At 45.7% G+C, this 24524-nt stretch overlaps 1 protein-coding gene across 1 annotated transcript in view; it reads left to right on the forward strand.

The window, feature by feature from the left end:
* LIG4 (DNA ligase 4) overlaps positions 1-23788 on the forward strand; it is a 37244-nt gene extending 13456 nt beyond the window's left edge. Inside the window, exons 2-3 of the mRNA XM_086934165.1 lie at positions 20073-23286; positions 23371-23788. Coding sequence (XP_086790291.1) covers positions 20096-22831 — 2736 coding nt within the window. The 5' untranslated portion in view covers positions 20073-20095 and the 3' untranslated portion in view covers positions 22832-23286; positions 23371-23788. The remainder of the gene's footprint in view (positions 1-20072; positions 23287-23370) is intronic.
* The last annotated feature ends 736 nt before the right edge of the window (positions 23789-24524 follow it).

Genomic DNA, 24524 nt, shown 5'->3' on the forward strand with positions numbered 1-24524 from the left:
TTCCAAATGAGCCCGCAGACCACATCTTCTATGATATGTTCACTTCTTTCCATTGTGGTGACATTCTCTGTCACAGCAGTAGTGTCTTAGCTGTCTCTTCCCTTGCTCCTGCAATTAGGGACTTTATTGGAAAATAATTCAATCTCTAAATTTATTGTCAGAAACACAATCTATTTGCTTTAGCCTAATCTACCCTTCATTTTACCCAACATTTGTTTGAGACAAGTATTCTTGATGCAGTACTTTGAGGACAAATAGTTCGGAAGCCGCTGTTCTTTGAAGTCCTATCCTGCAAGGCCAGTCTCACAGAGTAGCAGTAGAAAGCCTAGAGCCATTTGTCATACTGGGCGAAAGAGGGGTAACTTACCTGATGGAGAGGATGTACTACTGACAAGAGAGCAAAGCATACCCAAAAGCCTGACCTTCACCCTAAACGTGTAGCTGTCGGCTCCCGAGAGTGGCTGGCACTGGGGAGGTACTTAAAAGTCTATCAGGTGCTCTCTACCAGAGGAAGTCCTTTATTTCTTTTTTTTAGGGCTCGCCTGCTGATGCGCTTGCGCATAGCTGGCGGAGCTCTATAGTGGCTCTTATTCTCTCTCACCTCTCTTCTCCTAGCTACCCTCTACCCCCTTACCTCTCTCTTCTCCTCTCGTCCCGCTCCCCTCAGCACCACCACAGCATCACTCAGGGGCACCACAACATCAATATGCGCCACTACAGCATCACTGAACGCCACAGCATTACTCATCGCCACCACAGCATCACTCAGCACCACTCCAGCATCACTCAGCACCACTCAGCATCACCACATCATCACTCAGCATCACCCCAGCATCACTCAGCACCACCACAGCACCACTCATTATCGCCACATCATCACTCAGCAACACCACATTATCACTCAGCACCACCACATTATCACTCAATGCCACCACAGCATCACTCAACACCACCACAGCATCACTCAGCACCACCACAGCATCACTCGGCACCACCACACTATCACTAAGCACCAACCCAGCATCACTCAGCACCACTCAGCACCACCATAGCACCACTCAGCACCACCCCAGCATCACTCAGCACCACCCCAGCATCACTCAGCACCACCCCAGCATCACTCAGCACCACCCCAGTATCACCACAGCATCACTCGGCACCACCCCAGCATCACCACAGCATCACTCAGCACCACCAGAGCATAACTCAGCACCACTCAGCACCACCACAGCACCACCACAGCATCACTCAGTGCAACCACAGCATCAACCACAGCATCACTCAGCGCAACCACAGCATCACTCAGCGCAACTACAGCATCACTCAGCGCAACCACAGCATCACTCAGCGCAACCACAGCATCACTCAGCGCAACCACAGCATCACTCAGCGCAACCACAGCATCACTCAGCGCAACCACAGCATCACTCAGCGCAACCACAGCATCACTCAGCGCAACCACAGCATCACTCAGCGCAACCACAGCATCACTCAGCGCAACCACAGCATCACTCAGCGCAACCACAGCATCACTCAGCGCAACCACAGCATCACTCAGCGCAACCACAGCATCACTCAGCGCAACCACAGCATCACTCCGCGCTACCACAGCATCACTCCGCGCTACCACAGCATCACTCAGCGCAACTACAGCATCACTCTGCGCTACCACAGCATCACTCAGCGCTACCACAGCATCACTCAGCGCAACCACAGCATCACTCAGCGCAACCACAGCATCACTCAGCGCAACCACAGCATCACTCAGCGCAACCACAGCATCACTCAGCGCAACCACAGCATCACTCAGCGCTACCACAGCATCACTCCGCGCTACCACAGCATCACTCCGCGCTACCACAGCATCACTCCACGCTACCACAGCATCACTCCACGCTACCACAGCATCACTCAGCGCAACTACAGCATCACTCTGCGCTACCACAGCATCACTCAGCGCAACAACAGCACCACTCAGTACCACCACAGCATCACTCAGTACCACCACAGCATCACTGGCTCAAATATGTTCTTTCAATGTTTCAAGCTGTTTTCAAGCTTTCACGCTTTATTACAAAACACAAAAATATGTTAATGTTTCACTTCTGTTCTTGGATTTTCGTCACAATAAAAAACACTGAACATAATCTTCACAAAAGTTATTTACAAAAATGTAAGCTATTGTCATTACAAATTAAACAAATTATTTAAGTATTAATTATTTAAAGAAATTAAAAGCCTTGTTATTTGTAATATCAATACATCTAAGTCACGTAAATACAAAACATGTTGCATTACAAATGCTATAGGTGTCACATTTGCGAAAGTTATAACTATTGCCATTGTAAATGACAAAGCTATTAATTTAACTATTTGAAAAAATAACACATAAATAAAAAAAACATTTATAAGACCAATAGCTCAAACTTTCCTAATGCGAGCCCTATTGCATTTCCAATGCTTGTTGTATTTAAAGTTGAACCTTTCTTTACAAATCTGCATTCCCCTCATCGTTCCTGTGCATGCAGGAACACTTACATTGGGCCCTCCCAGATTGAAGCCTACTTTCCAAGGTTACCTGTTCACACCTGAGCTGCTGCCGGTGCACGGTCTGTGGGTGCGAGCTGCGCCCTCCCCTCTTCTCACGTTGGACCTGTGATCCGTGGGGCGCATGCACCAATGCACACCTGCCAGTGCCTGACGCCAGACAGGGCTTCTGAGGGCTTGTGTGCAAGTCACATGCTTTTATCTGTGATTGCGCACAGCGTTCACCTGGAACCCTCTTGAAGGTAGTAGATGCTTCCCACGCTCGACCTCATAACATCAGAGCTGAGTAATCGGACAGGACGTAAAATGCTTACTTGAAACAATGACGCAAGCAGGAAGCCCCTTGTTCCATTTTCCAGTGTCCCACCTATAGCACTATATGCCCAAAACTTGCTGCAGTGCTGTAAATTCAGCCCCAATAACTCGTGATCACTGACTCCTATTACACAGGCATTGTCATGGTGTTAACAATGCGTAATTAATGCATTTTAGAGTGGTGTTGCGGACCAAGCCTAATGCGTGCTACTTGGCGGGGATGGAGTATTCATGTTGTTCTTGGTGCACATAGCTTTGGTTGCAGCGCACAGAGACCTCACACTACCGCACATAGAGGAAAAAAATTAGAGGGAACATTGGATACCACCCGATCTCTGTATTCAGGATTCAGAGGTTTGGGCTCCAATCTTGACCACCCTTATCAACCTTGCAGTGATTGCTGCTTCCCCCTTCCTCATGGACAATGTCCATTATTGCTCCTGTTTTTAAGAAGGGGAACAGGGACAGTACTCACTGTTACAGGCCCATCTCATTCCTTGACTCAGTGGATGTTAGAAATGGGATTTCTGGTTGGCTAGGGCTAGTACCTAAGCCAGGCAGAAACCACCACTCTAGTCAGGGCAAGGGAGTTACGCACCGAAAATAACCCCTGCTCACCCCCTTGGTAGCTTGGCACGAGCAGTCAGGCTTATCCCAGAGGCAATGTGTAAAGCTTTTGCGCAACATACACACAACAGCGACACACTAGGCACACCACAAAAGAAACTCCACACAAGTTTATAGAAGAAATAGCCTTGGTATTACTCATAAAAACATTAGATCCTAATCACAAATATACACTGTGCCACCTGGCACTAGGCAATACTTTACAGGGGACTTATATACAGGACAGGGCCAATCGGCCCACTGTGATAACCATTAGAATCACAAGTAGTGAACATAAACCAACCAGTAACTACTGGCAATAGCACTTAGCATATATCACATTATGCATAAGCATTAGGCATAAACAAATTAGGTATAAACCGTCCTAGGCAGATGTCCTACATTCGCAGTGCACCTCAGTAGCACTTAGCATAGACACAATATGCAAAATAACATTAGGCATAAACACATTATGGGCCACATTAGGGCATTGCGCCCTACCAGCACCTCCGGTGCCCACACACCAACTAGCCAGACTCTGGGCCCATCTGGGACTTCACTGCCATGCCATATGTCTAACTAGTAATGCCGCTTAGCTGCCACTGCAGCACGGTGCAGGCCCAACAGGCCGGCACCAGAAGTAGGGGCGAGGGTGCTTCTCACCCCAGACTCTCTTGAGACATAAAACAATACCCCCTCAATGTTGCAGCTGCCCGCAATCTGGCGGTGCAGCTGGGTGCACAACGTTAGGCACCAACAGTGCCTTGGGAGCCCCTCCTTTCCGGGACTCTTTTCCTCACGAGGCCTCCACTGGTCTGTACTCCCATGGGGCGAGGATGCAAAAGAGGTGCCCCATTGTTAAAGCTACACGCGATCTGGCGGTGTAGCTGTAAGAATGCAAGAGAACTCTGCACCAACCGTGCTCAGCTTCCTTCTCACTCACCGGCTCCACTTCCTTCTGGGACCCGGGACGCAGCAAGACTACAGCAGGCAGCCCGTGAGGCTCCGCTGCCTCCTTAAGTGCTCACCCAAGTGGGATAGGCTCCCGCCTGGATCTCCGACTCGGCGGCGTCCCACCATCGGGTGCGGGCCATTCCCACCACCAGGCTTTCTCCTGCCTGGCTTCTGGCCACGTTGGGCACAATTGGCTTCTACCACCGGCCCCGTCTACAATTAGGCACTTGCTTGACGTCCGCCTGTGTGATTGCTCGGGCAATCCCCGACTGGGATTTCCTGCCGCTGGGCTCTATCTTGGCCAACAAGGATCGAGCCTCCTCCTGGGCACTACACATGGGCTCTCTCCTCCACATGGGTGCCCCGCCCTTGCCCGCCGCACTTAGGAAAATTGTGCCCACTTCTAGGGCTTAATGGTAAAGAAGTGAAAGCTTTTTAGCACCTTCTCTCCGACAATCACCCCCCTCAAGTCTGGGCATTGCCCTCCTCGCGTCGAGTGCACTTAGTCCAAAGTCATTAGGGGCAGAGCTGGGCACAGGCATGCCAGCACGTAGGGACCCCCGGGAAGCAGCAGCTGGGCCCCACGGCGGTTCCTCCTTCCCCAGTAATCCTGCAACAATGCCGCTCCAAGTAGGTACAAGTAAGCACATCTTTCATGAGGTCATAGCCCCAATATTTTTATACCTTGTTTGTCTTTGTTCTCCCCCCAGCACAGGCCTAGACCCGGTCAAAACCAGATCTGGGGGGCATTCCAACCTTTATTTACAGGGCACAAACACCCTCATTGTCAGAGTAGGTCCTCGACCCAGACACACCACAGGGGCTCGGAGCCAGCATTGTACAAAGCAGGCACAGACCTATTCAGGGTCAGGGACTACTCCTCCCACTACTCCAAGTGCAGATCTGCCCATTCAGCCTAGGGCTGACTCACCCAGCCCCTCTGGAAGCACACACTTCCCCAACCCCTGACACTCCAGAGACAGACATGCAATACACATCAGGCAGGCACAAAGACACACAGCGCACAGAAATGCCAACTTCTAAAAGTGGCATTTCTAAAATAGTGATAATAAATCTGCGTACACCATCACGCAGCATTTATTATTACTATTCCCAACATACCAAACTTGACCATGTTGCTCCTCTCATATTAGAAATCACCACTCAAACACTTATCAGGGAATCCCCAATACATTCCTAGGAGAGTGCAGCCTCACAGTAGTGAGAAACCAAAATGGCTGTTTGTCACTACCAGGACATGACACACAAATAAGGTACATGTCCTACCTTCTACCTACAATGGACCCTGCCCATAGGGCTAGCTAGGGCCTACCTATGGGATGACTGATATGTAGAAAAAGGGGGGTCACAGACCTGGCACTCACTTTGCCACGTTACAGCGGCAGTAAACTGCGTGCACAGGCCCTGCAATGGCAGAGGCCTGAGACCGGTTTGAAAGGCTACTTTGGTGGGTGGCGCAATCGTCATTGCAAGCCCACCAGAAGCATTTAATTTACTGGCCCTGGGTATCTGAGATACTGCTTTACAAGAGACTGACAGGTAAATTAAATACGCCAAACAGGTGTACACCAATCTTACCATGTTTACCACAGAGAGCACACACACTTTACACTGGACAGCATTGCTAAAGTGCCCAGAGTCCTAAAACCACCAACACCAGGTAAAAAAAAAACTAGGAGGAAGGTAAAAAGTTCAGAGATGACCCTGCAAAAAGGGCCAAGTCCAACAGTGGTTAAATGTGATGGGGCATATTGTTCTGTAGAGGCTATCTGATTGGTCTGATTTTAATGATGTTTTATCCGAAGTCCTGTAGGGATTTCGTTCTGGGATATCAACAGTAGATCTATACCTGAACTTGTACTTAGTCCTTAGGAATACACCATTGCTCGTCCCAGTTCCACCTGCCAGGCATTCATGGATCTCTTATCAGCGTTTGACCGTGTCAGTAGATCTAAGCTCTGGCAGATCACGCAATCTATGAAGTTGGACTGGGACATTGTTTTATTTTTGAGATATCTCCATAGAAATTCTGTGGCTGTGGTACTCTATTCCAAAGATTTAAAGGCTATACAAGGTTTTAAAATCCAATGAGTGGTGTGGCAGGGATGTATCCTGCCCCCCTTTCTTTTTAACCTATACATTAATAAACTGGTGCAAGTTTTAGCTGATATTAAGGTAGATTGCCCACAGGTGTGGAAGCGTTGCCTACCAGCCTTATTATACGCAGAAGATGAAGTTTTTAATGGCGGGAACTGCTAGGGGTCTCTGTTCAAATCCTTCGTCCACTTCATGGAAGAATTAGATCTGTAGGGGAATGACAAAAAATCATACGTGATGGTTGTTGGCCCACCCTTTTAATTCCAGCGCATAACTAAACAGTGCACCAGAATGGACAAAAAAGTCAATAGCATTCTTCACTAACTCTGAAGATTGTAAAGATGCTTTCAGCATAGCATCTAACAATTGGCAAGGATCTCTTACAGGGAGGCACTTCAGCCCAGGTATTGATTTTGACAGGTCATCACACAACTTTTTCATTTACGTAGCTAAATCACTGCAAATACAAACAATAGCACTCCAATCTTTGTTGAACTTGGAAAGAACCTTTTTGCAGCAGCATTCCAAGTGACCCTGCGTTCCATGTTTTCCAAAACTCTGTTGTCATGTTTTCATCACTGTCCCAGACAGATGCTTGGTGATAGCACTCTTTTCATATATTCTAGAATGTTTAAAGCCTGAGGTGTTGGCATTTCACCTACTATAATTACTGACTCACTAGTCAGGGATAGGTGTGGCGCCGCGGCCAGGGCAACTGACACTGGAATCTGGGGATCACGTTTCGATCCCCGGCGGCAGATTAACCCAGCACCATGTGACTCTGTGCAATAGCTTGCTTAATCTTCCCGACGGCCCCCAGTGCCTAGAGACCCTTACGGGTTATTATTCGCGCTTAACAAATGTGGATTATTATTATTATTATTAGTAGAAACTGGGGCTGATTTATCAAGGGTTTTACCCATTCTCTGTGGGTAAATGTGATGGCACATATTGGGAAAGATTCTTAGGAAACCAGCCATTGTACCCATCAGTGAAAGAATCAAATGCAGCCAAATTATCAAATAGGATTTTGATATTTCCTGATTCTCTGCAGTTTATAAAATAATTACACTACCTAAAGCAGTGGATACTGCTGAGGTCTGTGGTTTTGCTGCTCTCAGCTTTTAACCACTTGTTCACTAATTTTTTAAATAGCTACTTTGCGTTGTTGATTTATCTGACTCCTCTGTGTGAATTTACAAAGGCTTTGGGGGGGACCGTTTGGGGCAATGTTAGAAACGGGACCCTGGCTGGCCGAGGCTCACGCCAAGGTCAGTCAGGGATCGCCATTTCTAAGTCAGGGCAAGGGAGTCACACACCAAGGTAACCCCTGCTCACCCTCTAGGTAACGTGGCGCGAGCAGCAAGGCTAAACTTGGAGGCGGTATGAGTTAAGTATTTGCGCACACACCCCAGCAACAACACCCAAGGCCCACCACAAAGGAAACTCCACACAAGGTTATATATAAAAAATAGCCTTTGTATTATAATAAAAAAAACACATTAGATAACACACAAACTTTACAATGTGCCAGGGGCACAGGCAGAAATTACAAGGGGAATTATGTACAGGACAGGGCCACATGGACCACTGTCAGGGGTAGGCACTTGTTAGAAAATAATACTTGTAAGTATACACTTAGGATTAAACATAGAATGATTAGCACCAAAATTGTAAATGCAGCACACATCCCGTAATCACTGATTAAGAGTAAATACCTCCTACGCAACACTAAAACAATGTAGGAAACACGCAGGACCTAAGGAAGGAATACCAACACCTAAGCAGTTCACTCTTAGCAAAGGGAAGGAAACCTAAACATAAAATGGGGCATCAACAATCCTCTATGCAGGGCACACCTAACAAAGGGGATAAACATAAAGTGGGACATCAACAATTGCATCATCAGGACCTAAGGAAGGAATACCAACACCTAAGCAGTTCACTCTTAGCAAAGGGAAGGAAACCTAAACATAAAATGGGGCATCAACAATCCTCTATGCAGGGCACACCTAACAAAGGGGATAAACATAAAGTGGGACATCAACAATTGCACATGATGTATTAAACACATTCAGAGTTGCAGGTTAAAACTTTTGCGCAAGACTCACATCAACAATAAATCACAATGCGCAGGGTGCACATAGCACAACACTCGAAATGTCCCTCAGGCCAACTGGCCTCGAAAGGGGCAGAATGCCCTGGGTCTCAGTGTCAGGGGGTCTGTGCAGGCAGCACAAACACAAAGCCTAAACGTAGCAACTGTCCACTAAGTGCTGGACAGTTGTAAAACAGAACTGGGCAAACGTTGGAGCCAGGTGGGCTCAAGAACAACCACTGTGGACCGGGAGCCTCTCAGGGGCTCGCAAAGCAAATGCGCAAATTAGAGCTTCAGCGCTCTCAAAATAATGAAAATGCCCCCAGAGTCTCTCTCAGGGCTCAATGATCAATATGGTGGCACTCAAGCCTCGCAGGCTCGTAAAACCATGTGGGCTGGGGCGGGAGCCTTCTCGCGGCTCAATAACAAAATATGCCCCCTCGAGCCTCGGGGCTCGTAAATATACTCAGGGCGGTTGTGGGAGTCCCTCACGGGGGACTCGGGAATTAACAATGCCCTAAGAGCCTCTCGGGCTCGAAGAAATGCCTCCCAGGAGCCTCGGGGCTCCACACAACAAGAATGCGGGCGTCGTGGGAGCGGCCCTCTGCCAACTGGGGCAGCTCGGGACACAAAGAGAAACGCCCCCGCACTCACCGGGTCTCCTGGGCCGGATGCGTCTCCCCTTCTGGTCGGCGCGGGGCTCCTTTTCACTCTGGGAGCCTCGAGGACAGAGCCGGCTGCTTCCTTCCTCGCTGCTCGGCTCCGGGGGGCGGGACTTCCGGATCGCCTCTCCCGGGCCGCGCAGCGATTGGCTGACAGTTCCAGCACTTCCGGGTCGTCGCGGGCAGCGCAGCAGCCCGTTTTAGGCAGGCAGGCGGGCTTCCTCGTGAAAAATAAAGTATCCAAGGATGGGGCAATGCCGGGTGGGCTCCGGCTTCGAAATTAAATATGAAGCGAGGTAGGCACTCGCGATGCGCCGCAAATCGGCAATCCCAGCGGGCAAACGCTGGGTGGGCACCGGCTGGGCGACAAAAGCGCTTCCTAGCGCAATAAGTAAAATAAAGAGCTCTCTAGCGCTAGGGTCAATCCACAGCGCTCCCAAGCGCTTCAGGGCAGGGAAAAGCTCCCACAGCGCTAAAGGCAAGAGAGCAGCGCTCTCAGACAACAGCAAAGCTCCAGCAAGGTCTGGAAGAGGCAGGGGGGCAAGGCAGGGCCAGAGCCAGCTCACTGGGTCTCCAGGCAGGGAGACAAGCCAAGTGGCGGTCCTCCTGGCCCCAGCAGCAGCAGCAGCCCCCTCTGGCAAAGATCCACAAGCAGAACCAAGGACCAATTGTATGGGGACACAGCCCCTTCTTATACAGTAAATTCCCTTTGTCTCATGAGTGCAGGGTGGGGAAAACCAGTCGCAGCTGGTTTTGAAGTACTCTGTTTACCTCAACCACCCTCTCTATTCACTGGCAGGGCTAGGGTCATCAGTCGCACTACAGGGGGTGGAGCCAGCATTGTGTGGGGAAAGTCCAGGCCCATCAGGGACCAGGTGCACTCCTCCCAAGCCATCAACATGCTAATCTCACACTCACCACCGCTCAGACCCATCCAGCCTTCCTGGAGCCAGGCTCACCAGCCAGCTCCAGCCAATCACACGGCAGGCATATTTTACATTAATACATAATAAGTGAAGTGGTGTGGCTCACTGGTTAGAGACGGCAGACCCGTAAGCAGAGGACGGCCCGGGACCAGGGTTCGATTCCCGACGCGGCAGGGTCGTGGACCAGGGTCAGCGGGCTCGATAATTCTCGCCTCGGTGCCTACTCCAGTCAGGGACCACACTCGGCAACTCTGGGCATTAGCTTGCCTCATCTTCACAACGGCCCCCCCAGACTGCCGGGGATGCTTGGTCGTACCTTAGAGATACCCATTAGGAACCATCTCTCAGGGTGAGCCAGGACGGGTTCCCCAGCGGTCGAAGCGCGGAGATACTCCTCCGGGAGTCGATTCCTAGCGCTATATAAACCCGCAATTAAATTAAATTAAATATGCCAAGTCCAAGAAATGGCATTTCTACACATGACTCACACATACCACATACACCATTGCGAAGCATTCATTCCCACGAACTCGCACATACCAAATTCGAGCATGCACTCCCCACGCATCAGGAACTACTAGGGACACAGACATTCCCCATGCATCCCTATGGGAGGGCAGGCCAGCCTAACTACATGCACGTACTTTACTCTGGGACACAGGGAAAAAGTGCGCACCGACCAGAAAATCATCCACACAGATAACAGATCTAAAGCAAAAAGATTAGGGGTGAACCTGCCTTAAGGGCCAAGTCCAACAGGCAACACTTCACTTTTGGGGCTTCACTTTCTCACCTGTTGCAGCAGAGGGTCATCCCACTCTTCCCTGATCTCTGCCGGTTCTGCCACGGCAGCGTGCCAATTGACCGGAGGGTGTGTCCTCAGGGTCAGCTGGGCCGGCGCGCTCTTGTGACATTTCTGTGTTGTGGCGCAATTTAAAGCTATGCCCTGGCGAGCACGCAGCGGACGTGCACAGCGGGCGCGCCAAAGGCAAGCTTGTCTGCGCCCCTCCGCGCCTGGCCGTCGCCAGATGCCAGGCATGCTACTTTCACCAGAGGTATGGTCACCTACTCTGTAGCAGACCTCTTCACTATCCGGAGGGGTCTATGCCCCTGCAAACTTCCTCCTTGTACCACTCCGCAAGGGCCTTTTTGTTGTTTACAATGTGGTCTTAACTCCTGGGCGTCCCCTGCCCCCGTCTCGTTCCTAATACCAGTCCTAAAATAAAACTGCTCAGTTTAAACTGCCTCTCCCTAGTAAAACATCACGCTAATATTTATGACCTGATACTGGATGAAGCCCCGGATGCCCTCTTCTTTACCGAGACGTGGCTGTCTGATGATAATGTGGCTGAACCAGGTCTGGAGCTCCCCCAGGCTTTAGTATCAAGATGCTCAATAGGGATTCTCGAGGAGGTGGCATTGCAGTTATTTTTAAATCTTCTTATTCGTGCCACTTTGTGAGGGAGCCTCTCGCTGGCGGCGAAGCTGAGCATCTTGGGATCTCTATTTATGCCAACTACACCCTGTCGGGTCTACTGATCTATCGCCCGCCTGGACCTTCCAAAGAGTTTATAGCCACTCTTATTGACACTGTAGGACCTTTAGCCCTGGAGGTGGCACATTTCTGTATCTTAGGGGATTTTAATTTACATATGGACAACCCTCAGGATGCTGACATGGGTAACTTTCGGGCTGATCTTGCGACATGTCAGTTAATCCAACTGGTGTAAGGGCCTACACATTCCGCTAGTCATTTTTGGATCCAGTTTTTACTAATCTTGCTCTTTTGACCGTCCACCCTCCCTCCCTAATGTGTTGTGGTCGGATCACTATCTTATAACGATGACACTTTCTGGGGGTTTGCCCATGAGTAGCGCATACTTAGGCGCCCTTGGCACAAACTTAATTTCGTGGAATTTCAAGATCTTCTTTCATCATCGGCGCCCAGTCTTCCAGTCGATCCAGATTCTGCCGATAAATCATTGTCCGACTGGATCTTTGGTGCCCTCGACTCTCTTATTCCAGTAAAATGGTCTAAAAGCCGTAGTACCAAATCTAGTCCCTGGTACAATGCAAAGTTCACTTCTATGCGCAAAGAGTGCAAAAGGCTGGAGAGAGTATAGAGAAGGAACTGTGACCCTAATCCTAACTAAGCGATTAAGCTATATCATAGGTCTAGCCAGTCGGAATTGCCCTCCTACTATGTGGAGGAGATCAAGAGCAGTGCAAATCCATCTAAAAGTATCTTTTCGATACTGAAAGAGCTGAAACCATCGACAACCGAGACTGCTACTCTGATATCATCAGTAGAGCAATGCGACGCTCTAGCCTCCTTCTTTGTTGGGAAGGTGGAGAAGATCTATAAATCATTCCCTTCCGGTTGTGTCTAGTTCCGTCTTTGTGTCTCATCCTCCTACTTTGTGCACTTTGATTACTTTCCCTGCCATCTCCTAAGAGTTGTTGTCCGTGCTATGCAGAAGAGTCAAATCTGGTTCCCAGTCAGATCCTCTTAAACCGGTTTATGCGATGAAAATTTTACCTGTGCTTATTCCTTCGTTGAGTCATGTGATTAACTCATCTCTCTCTACGGCTTTGGTGGCGAGCACTTGGAAACATGCTAGGGTGGTCCCCCTGCTAAAGAAACCTAACTTGGATGTGTCCAAATTGGAGAGTTTCCGCCCCATCTCCCTCCTAATCTGGGTCTCTAAAATCTCAGAGGCCTACGTCAATACCGTCTTGACTGGGTATTTGGAGGAAAACAACATGTTTGATCTCTCTCAGAATGATTTTCATTCCAGTCATAGCATGGAATCTGCTCTTCTTGCTGTCACCGAGCATCTGAGATGGGCCTTGGATGAGGGTCCTACTTCAGCACTGATTCTGCTCGATCTCAGTGCTGCGTTCGACACGGTCTCCCACCAGATTCTGTTGAGGCGTCTGGAAGAGGTGGGTATAGCTGGCTCTGTCCCTGGATTGTTTTGCCACCTTTCTGTCCAGGAGGACCTTCCAGGTAGCTGCCTCCCCCTTTGTTTCCATAGTGTATGCCACCAAGCAAGGGGTACCGCAGGGCTCAGCTCTGAGCCCTACCCTCTTTAACCTGTAACATCTATTATTCAGCGCCAAGATACCCTTGGGTGAACGTGTGCTTTACAAATACACGTTATGTTATGTTATGTTCCACAATCATGAAACTATCATTATATTACTTTAAATCACCTTAATCCATCTATTAATCATACATAAGATTAACTTTTGCCTTCACAACAAAAACATTCTAGATGTTATATGGTATTTTCAGGACCAATATTTTCTATGTAAAATCCTCCTCTTATTTTTCTTGGGAAATCCGAGGTTAATCATGGCATTTCCTTTTTTTTTTAAATTACATTATTGGCGTAAGACCTTGCTGTATACCTTGCCCTTTAAAACCTCCATTCACCCGCAAACCCATTTTACTATATCCCCTATTACTTAGTATGTTACCATTTCCCCAAACAGTTCTATCCTTCCCATTTCATTTGTTTCCAGTCTTGTGTATTTTCTAGATTATTAACTGTGTATTTTTAACTTGGGGTAATTGATTCAGAAAATACATGTTACCAAGGAGAGGGTAGTGTGACCCCCCCCACACACACACACACTTTTCACACTATTTCCTCTAGTCTGCTCCCTCCCGGTCTTCACCCACCTCATGACTTTTAGCTTGATTACCCATGGCACCCCTGGTACCTGTATGGCCGTAATAAGGCAGATTTGTTCGCATGTAGTAAGGGTTGGTTCATAAATCATTGTTACCGGCCCTACAACAATCCGTATGCATACCTGCATACTTTATTCACTCCCCCTTCATCAGTGTCTATCATAAGCACGCCATCCATCAGGAACAGAGCTCCATTTAGAGTACCTTGGGCGACAAGAGCGCCCCTTCCTCCTCCCTTCCGCTCCCCCTCCTGTGTCAACCATTGAGCAATCCGATCACCCCACCAGCCTCCCTATAACATTGCCTTTTTGATGTGTCCCGTTACACACGGGCATTTGTGGCCTTTATTGTCATTCTCAAAGAGCATAACGCAATGCTTTATTGAAACTAATGAGGGAGACACAATCTTGTTTTTTCCGCTCATCACCATGACTATGGAAACGCGGCTACTCCACACGCCGTAACCCCTGACCTCATGTTGGCCACGTGATTATGTGTAGCCACGCCCCGCGACACCAGTAAGTGCCCGCTTCCTTTTTAACCTCGTCGGAACCCATATTTCAAATCCACGGGGCGCCGAGGAGGTTGCATTTTAGGCGAAGCTGCAGTTTAAGACTCCCCAAAAGTAAGTCTCTCACCAGGAATTTTGCACCTTATTACAGCGGTTAGGCCTCGCGAAGACCCCACCTACGGTCCTAACCCCTTCCTCTTTTTCCGACCCAGATTGTGGCAGGATCTAGTCTCAGCAACCCGGATGCCCATGAAGTTTGCTAACTAAGCGCTTCAAGTAAGCGCCTGACTTTCCTCACTGTGTGTATATGTGTGTTTGGCTGGTAGCCCGGTTGTTGTATTGTCTGCCAGAATACCAGTTTGCGATTTTAACCACACATGTCTGCTAGTTGTCCAACTTGCGTTACTAATCGCGCTCGCTTTTTTTGTGACCATTGACCCCCTCTATCTGATTATCTGTCTGTGTGATTCTGGGAGCGATTTACCTTCCTGTAAACTGCACCCTATTTTCACTCACGTTTCAACCCTGTGAGTGGGCTATGAGTGCACAGACACACCATATTGAGTGGGTTGTAAAATACATTCACAGGCTCATTTAAAAGCCTAACAGTGCCAATTTTATCTCTAAGGCACCCTGATATGACTAGTGATGAGTCATTCAGTATCATCCACTATATTTCATCGATACCTTGGATGACACTTACGAGGATCACCTCAGACACACCCTATGTTTAATGTTTTTGTACCGTGTGTTTGTCTTTCTTTCTTTACAGGTTTCTTTTCTAGGAGTACTGGAGAAGAACAACAGTTTTTAAACCACTACGAATTTTTTAGTGGTTCTTTCATGTAGTCAAGGGCAGGGTACACCTTAGCGAGTGTATACCACCCGGGCTACCATCACTGGTCCTGAAGAAAACCTTACATTTGCATAAGTGGTTGAAACATGTAGACCAATTTTACCTTACAACACGACTCATGACACCAGTAGCCTACCTAACTAGGCTAGGTGTCCCATTAATAATTTTTATCTGTTGCCCAATCACTCCAGAATAAAGTCTGTTAGTGAGTAGTTTATTGGACAACTTTTAGTAATCACTCTAAACCTTTCAGTTTCATATACAAAATCCAAAAAACAAAACCGCTCCACTGAAGTCTGGTGTCACAGCACACCCAGATGGTACTCGGCTATCCGGGTGGGACCCCGATGATGAAGCATGTCACCAACTAGGTTGGTGAGTGAGGGGTCTTCTAACAAAGGATACATTTGTCCTTTTTAGCATCGTGTGCACCTCTATATATCCTAGATGGAAGCACTGAGGCGCCTCCTGGGGGTACTCCTCCATTTGTTGTTTAAGATATGCAAAGGGCCCACACAGTTAACTGACTGGCACATGCATCAACAATGCCATTTGCAATTCCTTATTGGCGAAAAATAAGGATTCGCTAATAAGGAATAGCAAAAGGCTATGCATGTAGAAATCGCTTAAAAAATATCGATTTCTAAACGTTCCTTAATTGCGACTTGCAAATTGCAAGTCACAATTAAGGAATACCTCCCCATTAATTCCTATGGGCCTAGAGGCCCATAGGAATGAATAGGAAGACATTCTCAATTTGCGATTCTCAATTAGAGAATCGGAAATTGAGAATGCAATTTCAAGGGTCCCAGGGTGTCAAAAGGACACCCTGTTGCACCCCTGAAATCTGCATATGAGTACATCTTGCACACATACACATGCTCCAAGGGCATTTGTGTGTGTAAAATGGAACCTTGAAAAATGCACTTTAGTGCATTTTTCAAAGTTTTTGCAAATTAACATGAAGTTCATCTTCATGGTAATTTGCTGCCCCTATTAGCGAATTCATTACTTTTTTTACTTTAATGCATTGCTTTTAAGGAATCTCAATTTGATATTCCTTAAATGCAATCGCAATTTAAGTTATCGCAATTTAGAGATTCCTTAAATTGTGATTTTTACATTTGAGATAATGCATCCAAAATGCAAAAATACCGGTCGCAAAGGGGCAGATTCTGAGAATCTGCCCGTTTGCGACCGGTTTTTGCTTTGATATGTGGGCCAAAGTGCATTAGTAGTTCACGTTCGTGCTTGTAGTGTTCAGTCACTGCTGCAGGTGCTTACATGCACTTGTAGAAGAGTCCTCCTCTGGTTTGAGGTTGTGGAACCCAAACATGGGGGACATCGGGGTGCCATGGGTAGCTCTCTAGACTGTTAGGGGAATGGATGAGAACAGGCCGTCAGATGCTTAACAGCGCTCAGGCTTAGTTCTGGCCTTGAAGAGTTGGCCAGCTCACACTTGAAGCACCCCTCCTGCAGCCATTTATTTGACTTTTGTGGGTTTCGCTCAGGCTATTTTTTTTTTCTGCAAATCTTTTTTATTAAAGAAGCAGGGTTTTACAAGAAAACGAAAACAAAACATACACTTAATTACATTCATGTGTTAATGCAACCTGAGTTTCACAATTTAAATTAAAGAGAGTATCAATCCCAGTTAAACAAGTGGCTCTCTGACGATGAGGTAAATAAACAACATACATAAATATATGCAGTTATTAATCAGAAGGATGGTTGCAATAGGAATGGATTTGGGAAAGGAAGAAGAGCGAAAGAGAGGCGAAGAAGAAGGAAAGAGAGGGAAGGGAGAGGGAGAGAAGAAGAGAGATGTAGAAGAGAAAGAACGAGAGAAAGAAAGACGGAATTGATATGAAGTCAGAAACAGCAATTAACATAAAGTCATGCTATGCACTTCAAATCGTAACAGAGGGATAAAAGCGCCTACGTTGTACTCTTATGGGTGACAGCAACGTGTTCTAGATCAGTGAATATGACCACTGTGTGAATCGAAGGCGGATCATAGCAAAGTTCTATAGAGCCAAGTGAACTCCAGAGCTTGGCGTGCGATTTTCGCCACGTTGAGAAGTGGAGTGTATCATTATCTGCGCCCCTTAAAGAGGCCAACCATTCATGCTATATCTGGAAGGAAACATCAGATGTACTTTTCCATTTGCTTAAGATGACTTTACACGCAAGCGTAAGCATGAGATCCATTAGGTGACGGTCATTCACTAATCTTGAGTCTATTGCCCAAGTATGACATATGCAAATTCTGTACTAGGTCGGTAGTGGAAGGTTCTTTGAATGTAGTTATAAATCTTGTCCCAAAAGGTTTGGCGCATGGGACAATTGAAGAGCATGTGAGCTAAGTCCCCCACATGGAGAAGTGTGGCTGACTGGTTAGAGGAGGCAGACCTGGAAGCAGAGGTCAGCCCGGGACCAAGGTTCAATTCCCGGCTCGGCGGGGTCTTGAGTCCTAAAATGTCCATAGACTTGACAATTCTCGCTCCGGTGCCTACTCGATTCACGGGTTCACACTCTGTGACTCTGGGCAATAGCTTGCTTAATCTCCACAATAGCCCCTCGCGGCGGGTTGCCTGGCTTTCACCTTGTGGATACCCTGCCGGGGTTATCTCACAGGGGAATACCAGGATGGGTTCCCTAAGCAAGCGCTTAGAAACCGCTCGGTGATTTGCGCTATATAAATTCCTGTACATTTACATTTACATTTACACATGAGATTTGCAATTCCAGCACAGAGGGTTATCAAGGAGTTAATGCTTGTAGAGTTTTTCCGGTGACCAATATGTTCTATTTATCAGCATAAACTTCGTTTGAGAGAGTATCGGGGATATTTTATTGGAAAAAGGTGTAAGATGTATCTTATCCCAGTCAAAAGATATTTTAGAGGAATTATGTTCATTCTCCCTGGCGAGCTCGCACTTCCTATGCGTCTTCTGGAGATTCGGGGAGAGGATTTTATAAATTCTAGACACCATGTGACCCATTGACAAGAGATGAAACAGCTTGTTACAAATTGTAGGATCGCTCGGCGAAATGGCTCTGGCAGAGAGAAAGGATTTAAGACATAAGAACTTGTAAAAGTCATGGGGTTGGAGACCAAATCGCGATTGTAAAGTGGCGAAAGGTAGAGGCGCAGACCCTTCATAAAGGTCTTTCACTAAGATCAACCCCTTTTTTGACCATTGCTCCCAGTAGAGGTGTTTACCTTCTTCCTTTATGGCTGTGTTGAACCACAACGAGGTTAAGTTGGACTTGCTTATTTTGATTTTAACTTTAGAATGTCTCTCTAGGTTTAGGAGGGCCCTTCTGGTCTTAAGAAATATGTACTTGGAGTGAGGAAAACCTGCCATATCCATTGACATTAGAGCTGGTAATGGTAAGTTGTTAATGATGGCCTTTTCGACATGAACCCAAACAGGAATGTATTCGGATTGAGGTTGGAACCAATTCACACTTTGTTTGCACAAATATGCCGTCTGGTAGCACCTGAAATTTGGGAAGCCTATGCCTCCTTATCTTTCGCTAATTGGAGCTTCTTCATGGAGATTCTTGTTTTTTTTTTGCCTTGCCATAAAACGGTATCGAAGAGCTTATATATTTTGGTGAGGAAGTCATCCGGAAAGTAGCATTGGGAGCATACTTATCAGATAACTGACCAGAGGTGTGATCATCATTTTCAGAGTCTCTGCTCTGCCCCACCACGATAAAAATTTTGGTGACCAACCATCCAGGAGAGAAGCTATCTTTTTATGAAGGGTATGCTCATTAATTTTGAGGGTGCTAATCAGGTCCTTTTCGAATTCTATTCCTAACTGTTCGGAAGCAGGACAGCATCTTATTTATTCCTATAACCCAATCACTTTTATTATGCCCTGAAAGTGTAAAATTACAACCAGTCAGATTGTGATTAGTTTTTCACACTTCAAGAAAAGTACTGAGGCTGCTGCTAGGCTAAACAAACGTGCCCTTTCTCTTCCCTCGACTCAAAAGCAGGATCTGGTTGGTGGCTGTATGACTTCCCTCAAAGGAATGCTGGTTTGGCAGGAACAGTGAATGTCACACAAGTTTTGTCTGTGCTCATTCTGTTGTGTTCTTGAGCCACACACTTTCTCGATCTTTAGTTTATCTTTTAATCAAAAGGGCGTTCATCACCGTCTTGAGAGAATGCTGGTGCTTCACTGATTCGGCTCATAATCATTCTAATGATGAAAACACGTCTAGCACACCAAACAAAATAAATAAACCAGAAAGTGGTCCACGTTAGCAGAAGTGCCGCAATCCAAAACTATAACTGGCCTTGCAACAGAGAAGACATACAGTAATGGCGTCCGGTGGGGTCTAGAACCTCGAGCATATTAGGATGAGAGAACAGGGCAAGATTGTAGATGTTCAGATGTATACATGGGGGAGCGTTAGATCTGCTTTTGCCCTTCTCCGTTAACATTAGGATCCTTTCAAACCCTACTCGGAGCAAAACATATTGAAATCGTGTGAAGGGAGGGCTAGCCCACCCAGCTGTTCATTCTCCTCATTATAATTAGCGTTTTCTGTCACTGACATCGTAATTAATTGTATAAATGTGAATGGACCAATTGATGCCTGATTAAAAAATGCTCGGATTTGGCGATAGCATTTTGTGTATTATTCAAAAACTTATGACCGTGAGACGTGTGCTGCCTTTTAATCAATTCAAAATATAATAATAAATGTTAAAGTGTATAAAATCATATTTTCATTGGTTTGTTTTTATTCTTTTAGACACGGAACTATATGAACAAGTGATGTCTTCAGCTGCAACTTCAGATTCCTTGCCGAGGAAAAATGTGGCATCTCAAGTTCCTTTCGTGGATCTCTGTTTGACACTTGAGAAAATACAGAAAACAAAGGCCCGCCCAGACAAAGCAAAATATTTAAGGGAATTTATAGATTCCTGGAGGAAGTTCCATAATGCGCTTCATAAAAATGAAATTAATACATCTGACTCTTTTTATCCGGCAATGCGACTTATTCTTCCCCAGCTGGAGAGGGAGAGGATGGCCTATGGAATAAAAGAAACGATGCTTGCCAAGCTTTATATTGAAGTGCTAGGTTTACCTAAAGAAGGCAAAGATGCATCAAAGCTTCTGAACTATAGAGCACCCAGTGGGTCTCATGGGGATGCTGGTGACTTTGCTATGATAGCCTATTTTGTCCTGAAGCCAAGATTCCCAACCCATGGCACTTTGACCATACAGGAGGTGAATGGCTTGTTAGATGCCATTGCAAACAACAATGCTGCAAAAAAGAAAGACCAGGTAAAGAAATCTCTACTTCAGCTAATAACCCAGAGCTCAGCCTTGGAACAGAAATGGCTGATCCGAATGATAATAAAAGACATGAAACTTGGGTTCAGTCAGCAAACCGTTTTTTCCATTTTCCACCCTGATGCCACTGAGCTACATAATGTAACAACAGATCTGGAGAAGGTGTGTATGCAACTTCATGATCCTACTGTCTCCCTCAGTGATGTTTCTATCATGCTGTTTTCTGCCTTCAAGCCTATGCTTGCTGCAATTGCCAACATAAAAAATATTGAAAAGCAAATGAACAACCAAAGTTTTTTTATAGAAACTAAACTTGATGGTGAGCGTATGCAAATGCACAAAGATGGCGATGTGTATAAATATTTTTCCCGAAATGGATTTGATTACACTCAGCAATTTGGGGCATCACCTCTAGATGGATCACTGACACCTTTTATTCATAATGTATTTAGAATTGATGTGCAAAACTGCATACTTGATGGTGAAATGATGGCTTACAATCCTAATACACAAACATTTATGCAGAAAGGAAGCAAGTTTGACATCAAGCGATTGATGGATGATTCGGAATTGCAAACTTGCTATTGTGTGTTTGATATATTGATGCTAAATGATCAGAAATTGGCCCGTGAGTCATTGCGAAAACGATTTGAGATCCTCCATAAGGTTTTTACTCCAATTACAGGTAGACTCCATCTTGTAGATAAAACAGAGGCCAGCACCAAGAAAAATGTTGTAGATGCATTGAATGAAGCCATAGATAACAGAGAAGAAGGAATCATGGTTAAAGATCCATTGTCTATTTACAAGCCAGACAAGCGTGGAGAAGGCTGGTTGAAAATCAAACCTGAATATGTCAATGGGATGATGGATGAGCTTGATATTTTAATTGTTGGCGGGTACTGGGGCAAAGGTCAACGGGGTGGAATGATGTCTCATTTCCTGTGTGCTGTTGCAGAGGCTTCACCTCCTGGTGCAAAGCCAGCAGTGTTTCACACAGTTTGTCGTATTGGTTCTGGATATACAATGAAGGAACTATATGATCTTGGTTTGAAGCTGGCGCCACATTGGAAGGTATACCGCAAAAGAGATCCACCTGTTAATATTTTATGCGGACTGGAAAAACCTGAAGTGTATATTGAGCCTTGTAATTCTGTCATCCTTCAGATTAAGGCAGCAGAAATAGTGGACAGTGATGTGTACAAAACAGGCTGCACGTTACGGTTCCCAAGAATTGAAAAGATTAGAGAGGATAAAGAATGGTACGAATGCATGACATTGGAAGAATTGGATGAGCTCAAAGAAAAGGCATCTGGGAAGTTGGCCTCCAAGCACTTTGATGTTGATGATGAGCCTCATGAAAAGAAGCGTAAAACTGTGCCAAAACCTAAGAAAGTTATTGGCATTCTCGAGCACCATAAAGCCCCTGATCTCTCCAGTGTCAGCAAAGTTTCTAATATGTTTGAAGATGTTGAGTTCTGTGTTATGACTGGGACAGAGGAGCACTCCAAAGCTGATCTTGAGAGCAAAATTGCAGAATGCTCCGGTATTGTGGTCCAGAACCCTGGACAGGACACTTACTGTGTTATTGCCGGAAGTGAGAATGTGAGAGTTAAGAACATCATTTCGGCAAACAAATATGACGTTGTGAGAGCAGAGTGGCTATTACAATGCATTGAAAACAAACAGTGCGTAGCTTGGCAGCCCTGCCACATGATCCATATGTCTCCTTCCACGAAAGCGCATTTTGCAAGTGAATATGATAACTATGGTGACAGTTACTGTACAGACACCGATCCAACCCAGTTGCGGGCAGTGTTTGCTCGAATGCCTAGCTGCAAAGAGAAGATTCCTCTAGATATGATAGCGGACTTAGAGCAGCGCTACTCATGGGATGTCTCTCCCCTTACAATGTTTAGACAATACTCAATTTATGTGGATCTGTTTACCAAACTGAATGATTCTAGTTCCAGAATCCCTGCGTCTGGCTTAGAAATTTTAGCTCTACAGCTGCGATTTCATGGTGCAAAAGTAGTGACGCAGCTAGCGGAAGGGCTGTCGCATGTCGTTTTTGGAAATGATCAAACTCGCGTGGGGGAAATAAAAGCTCTCCGAAGGACCTTTGAAAAGAAATTCAAAATCGTATCTGAATTGTGGGTCAGAGATTCACTGAAAGAAAGAAGCCTGCAGAATGAGAGCGCGTATTTAATTTAACGAGATTTGCAGTTAGGCTGCTTGTGATGGGTTCATGATTTCTCAGAATCTTCGTATTGCGTGCTTCTGGAAGCGTCCCATGTTGGAGTTCAGTGCAGAGATAATTGTCTTTAGAAGTTTTCAAGTCAGGTAATGTTTGTAAAGCGGACCTGTAATCCTTGTGACTTTTTAAGTTCCAGAATATAATTAGATGCTTTTTCCAATAGTTAATCTCATTCATGGCTTCAAGCACTATTGCATAATATGGCAATTCCATATGTAGATACTTTATTTATTCTGTATTTTCCCCACAGCTTATAGTGTTTCAAATTGTAGTTTACCTTTTAGTCTCTTCTTTTACCTGCAATGAACAATGACATATTTCATACCTACACAGGCCTTGTTGACTGCATATCTCTTAGAAGTATAGAAAGATATTAGTGTAAATTGGTGATCATACAGGAGAGTGGATTTGGGTTGTTTTCGGCTGCATTTGTGCAGAAAGGAGAAACTCATGAGGTATCTAAATATTTAGAAAAAATTCATCTACTAAAACATAGTGCACAACATTACACTTTTCTCTATGGCTTTATCGCTTCTGTTATAGTAAACACAAGATGGTATTGAGCTATGTGAAAGACAAGGATTGACTAAATAATCCATCTACATCTTTCATTATCTTTTGAACTGTTCCATTTGCGGATCTTCATCCTAACAGTTTTTGGACGTTTACACTTGTGATGTTTTAGCTGGTGATTGTTTTACTGCATCTGTAGTGATTAATTAGGTACTTTTGATTCCAGAATCTTTGTCAAATGTGCCCCTAAAGCACTGTCGTCTCAATAAACAGTTTTCTTTAAAAGTTTTTTTTAAAGCACTCCTGAAAGATGTTTACATATGAATACAATAAAAATAAAAGCACTATGTTAAGGACATTTATTTTTAGAAAGACTTTAATAAATCATATATTTATAATAATGTTTGCTTTATTCGCATATGTTGTCTAAGTAAGGTGCATAGTATTACTAGAAAAACTGATTATTCGTGGTAATGTGTGGATTGTTTTGCGTCATTTGTGACTTGTGCTTTCACAATCTGTGTAAGTTTGTAGCTGGGCTGGGGTGTTTCTTTTAGGGCAGGAAACTAGGGTGTGTTTGTGTGGGGGGTAGCACCAGGGGCCGGTTTCAGGGCTCAGGGTTGAGACCTGTTTTTTTTTTAAGGGCTGGGGCGGCATCAGTTTTTAGGGCTCAGGGCTGGTTATTTTCGTGAGGGCAGGGAGCAGTTGGGTTGTGCTAGGAGTCTGGTTTTAGTGGTCAGGGCTAGGGACTGTTTTATTTCTTTATGGGCTGGGGGGGTCACGGGGTGTTTCTCCGGGGGCCGGTTTTAGGGCTTAGGTCTGGGATCAGGGAAAACCTTTACCTCGCATATGCCTTTAACATTCATGCTTTTACAACAGAATTTGTTGTGAAGGCATGCATGGTAAAGTCATAATTGTTGTAAAAATATGCATGGTAAAGGATATGTGTGGTAAAGGCATTTGCATTGCAACTGCTTGTGTTACAATGGAATGTGTTGTTCCATCATACATCTGCATATGTGTGTACATATATGTGTGTGTGTGTATAGATAGATAGATAGATAGATAGATAGATAGATAGATAGGATGTTGTTTCCGTAGGAAGAGCATTTTTTGTTTTGCCAATAACTCGCAAGA

The sequence above is a fragment of the Lissotriton vulgaris genome, chromosome 8, assembly GCF_964263255.1.
Source record: "Lissotriton vulgaris chromosome 8, aLisVul1.2, whole genome shotgun sequence".
NCBI classification, from domain to species: domain Eukaryota; kingdom Metazoa; phylum Chordata; class Amphibia; order Caudata; family Salamandridae; genus Lissotriton; species Lissotriton vulgaris.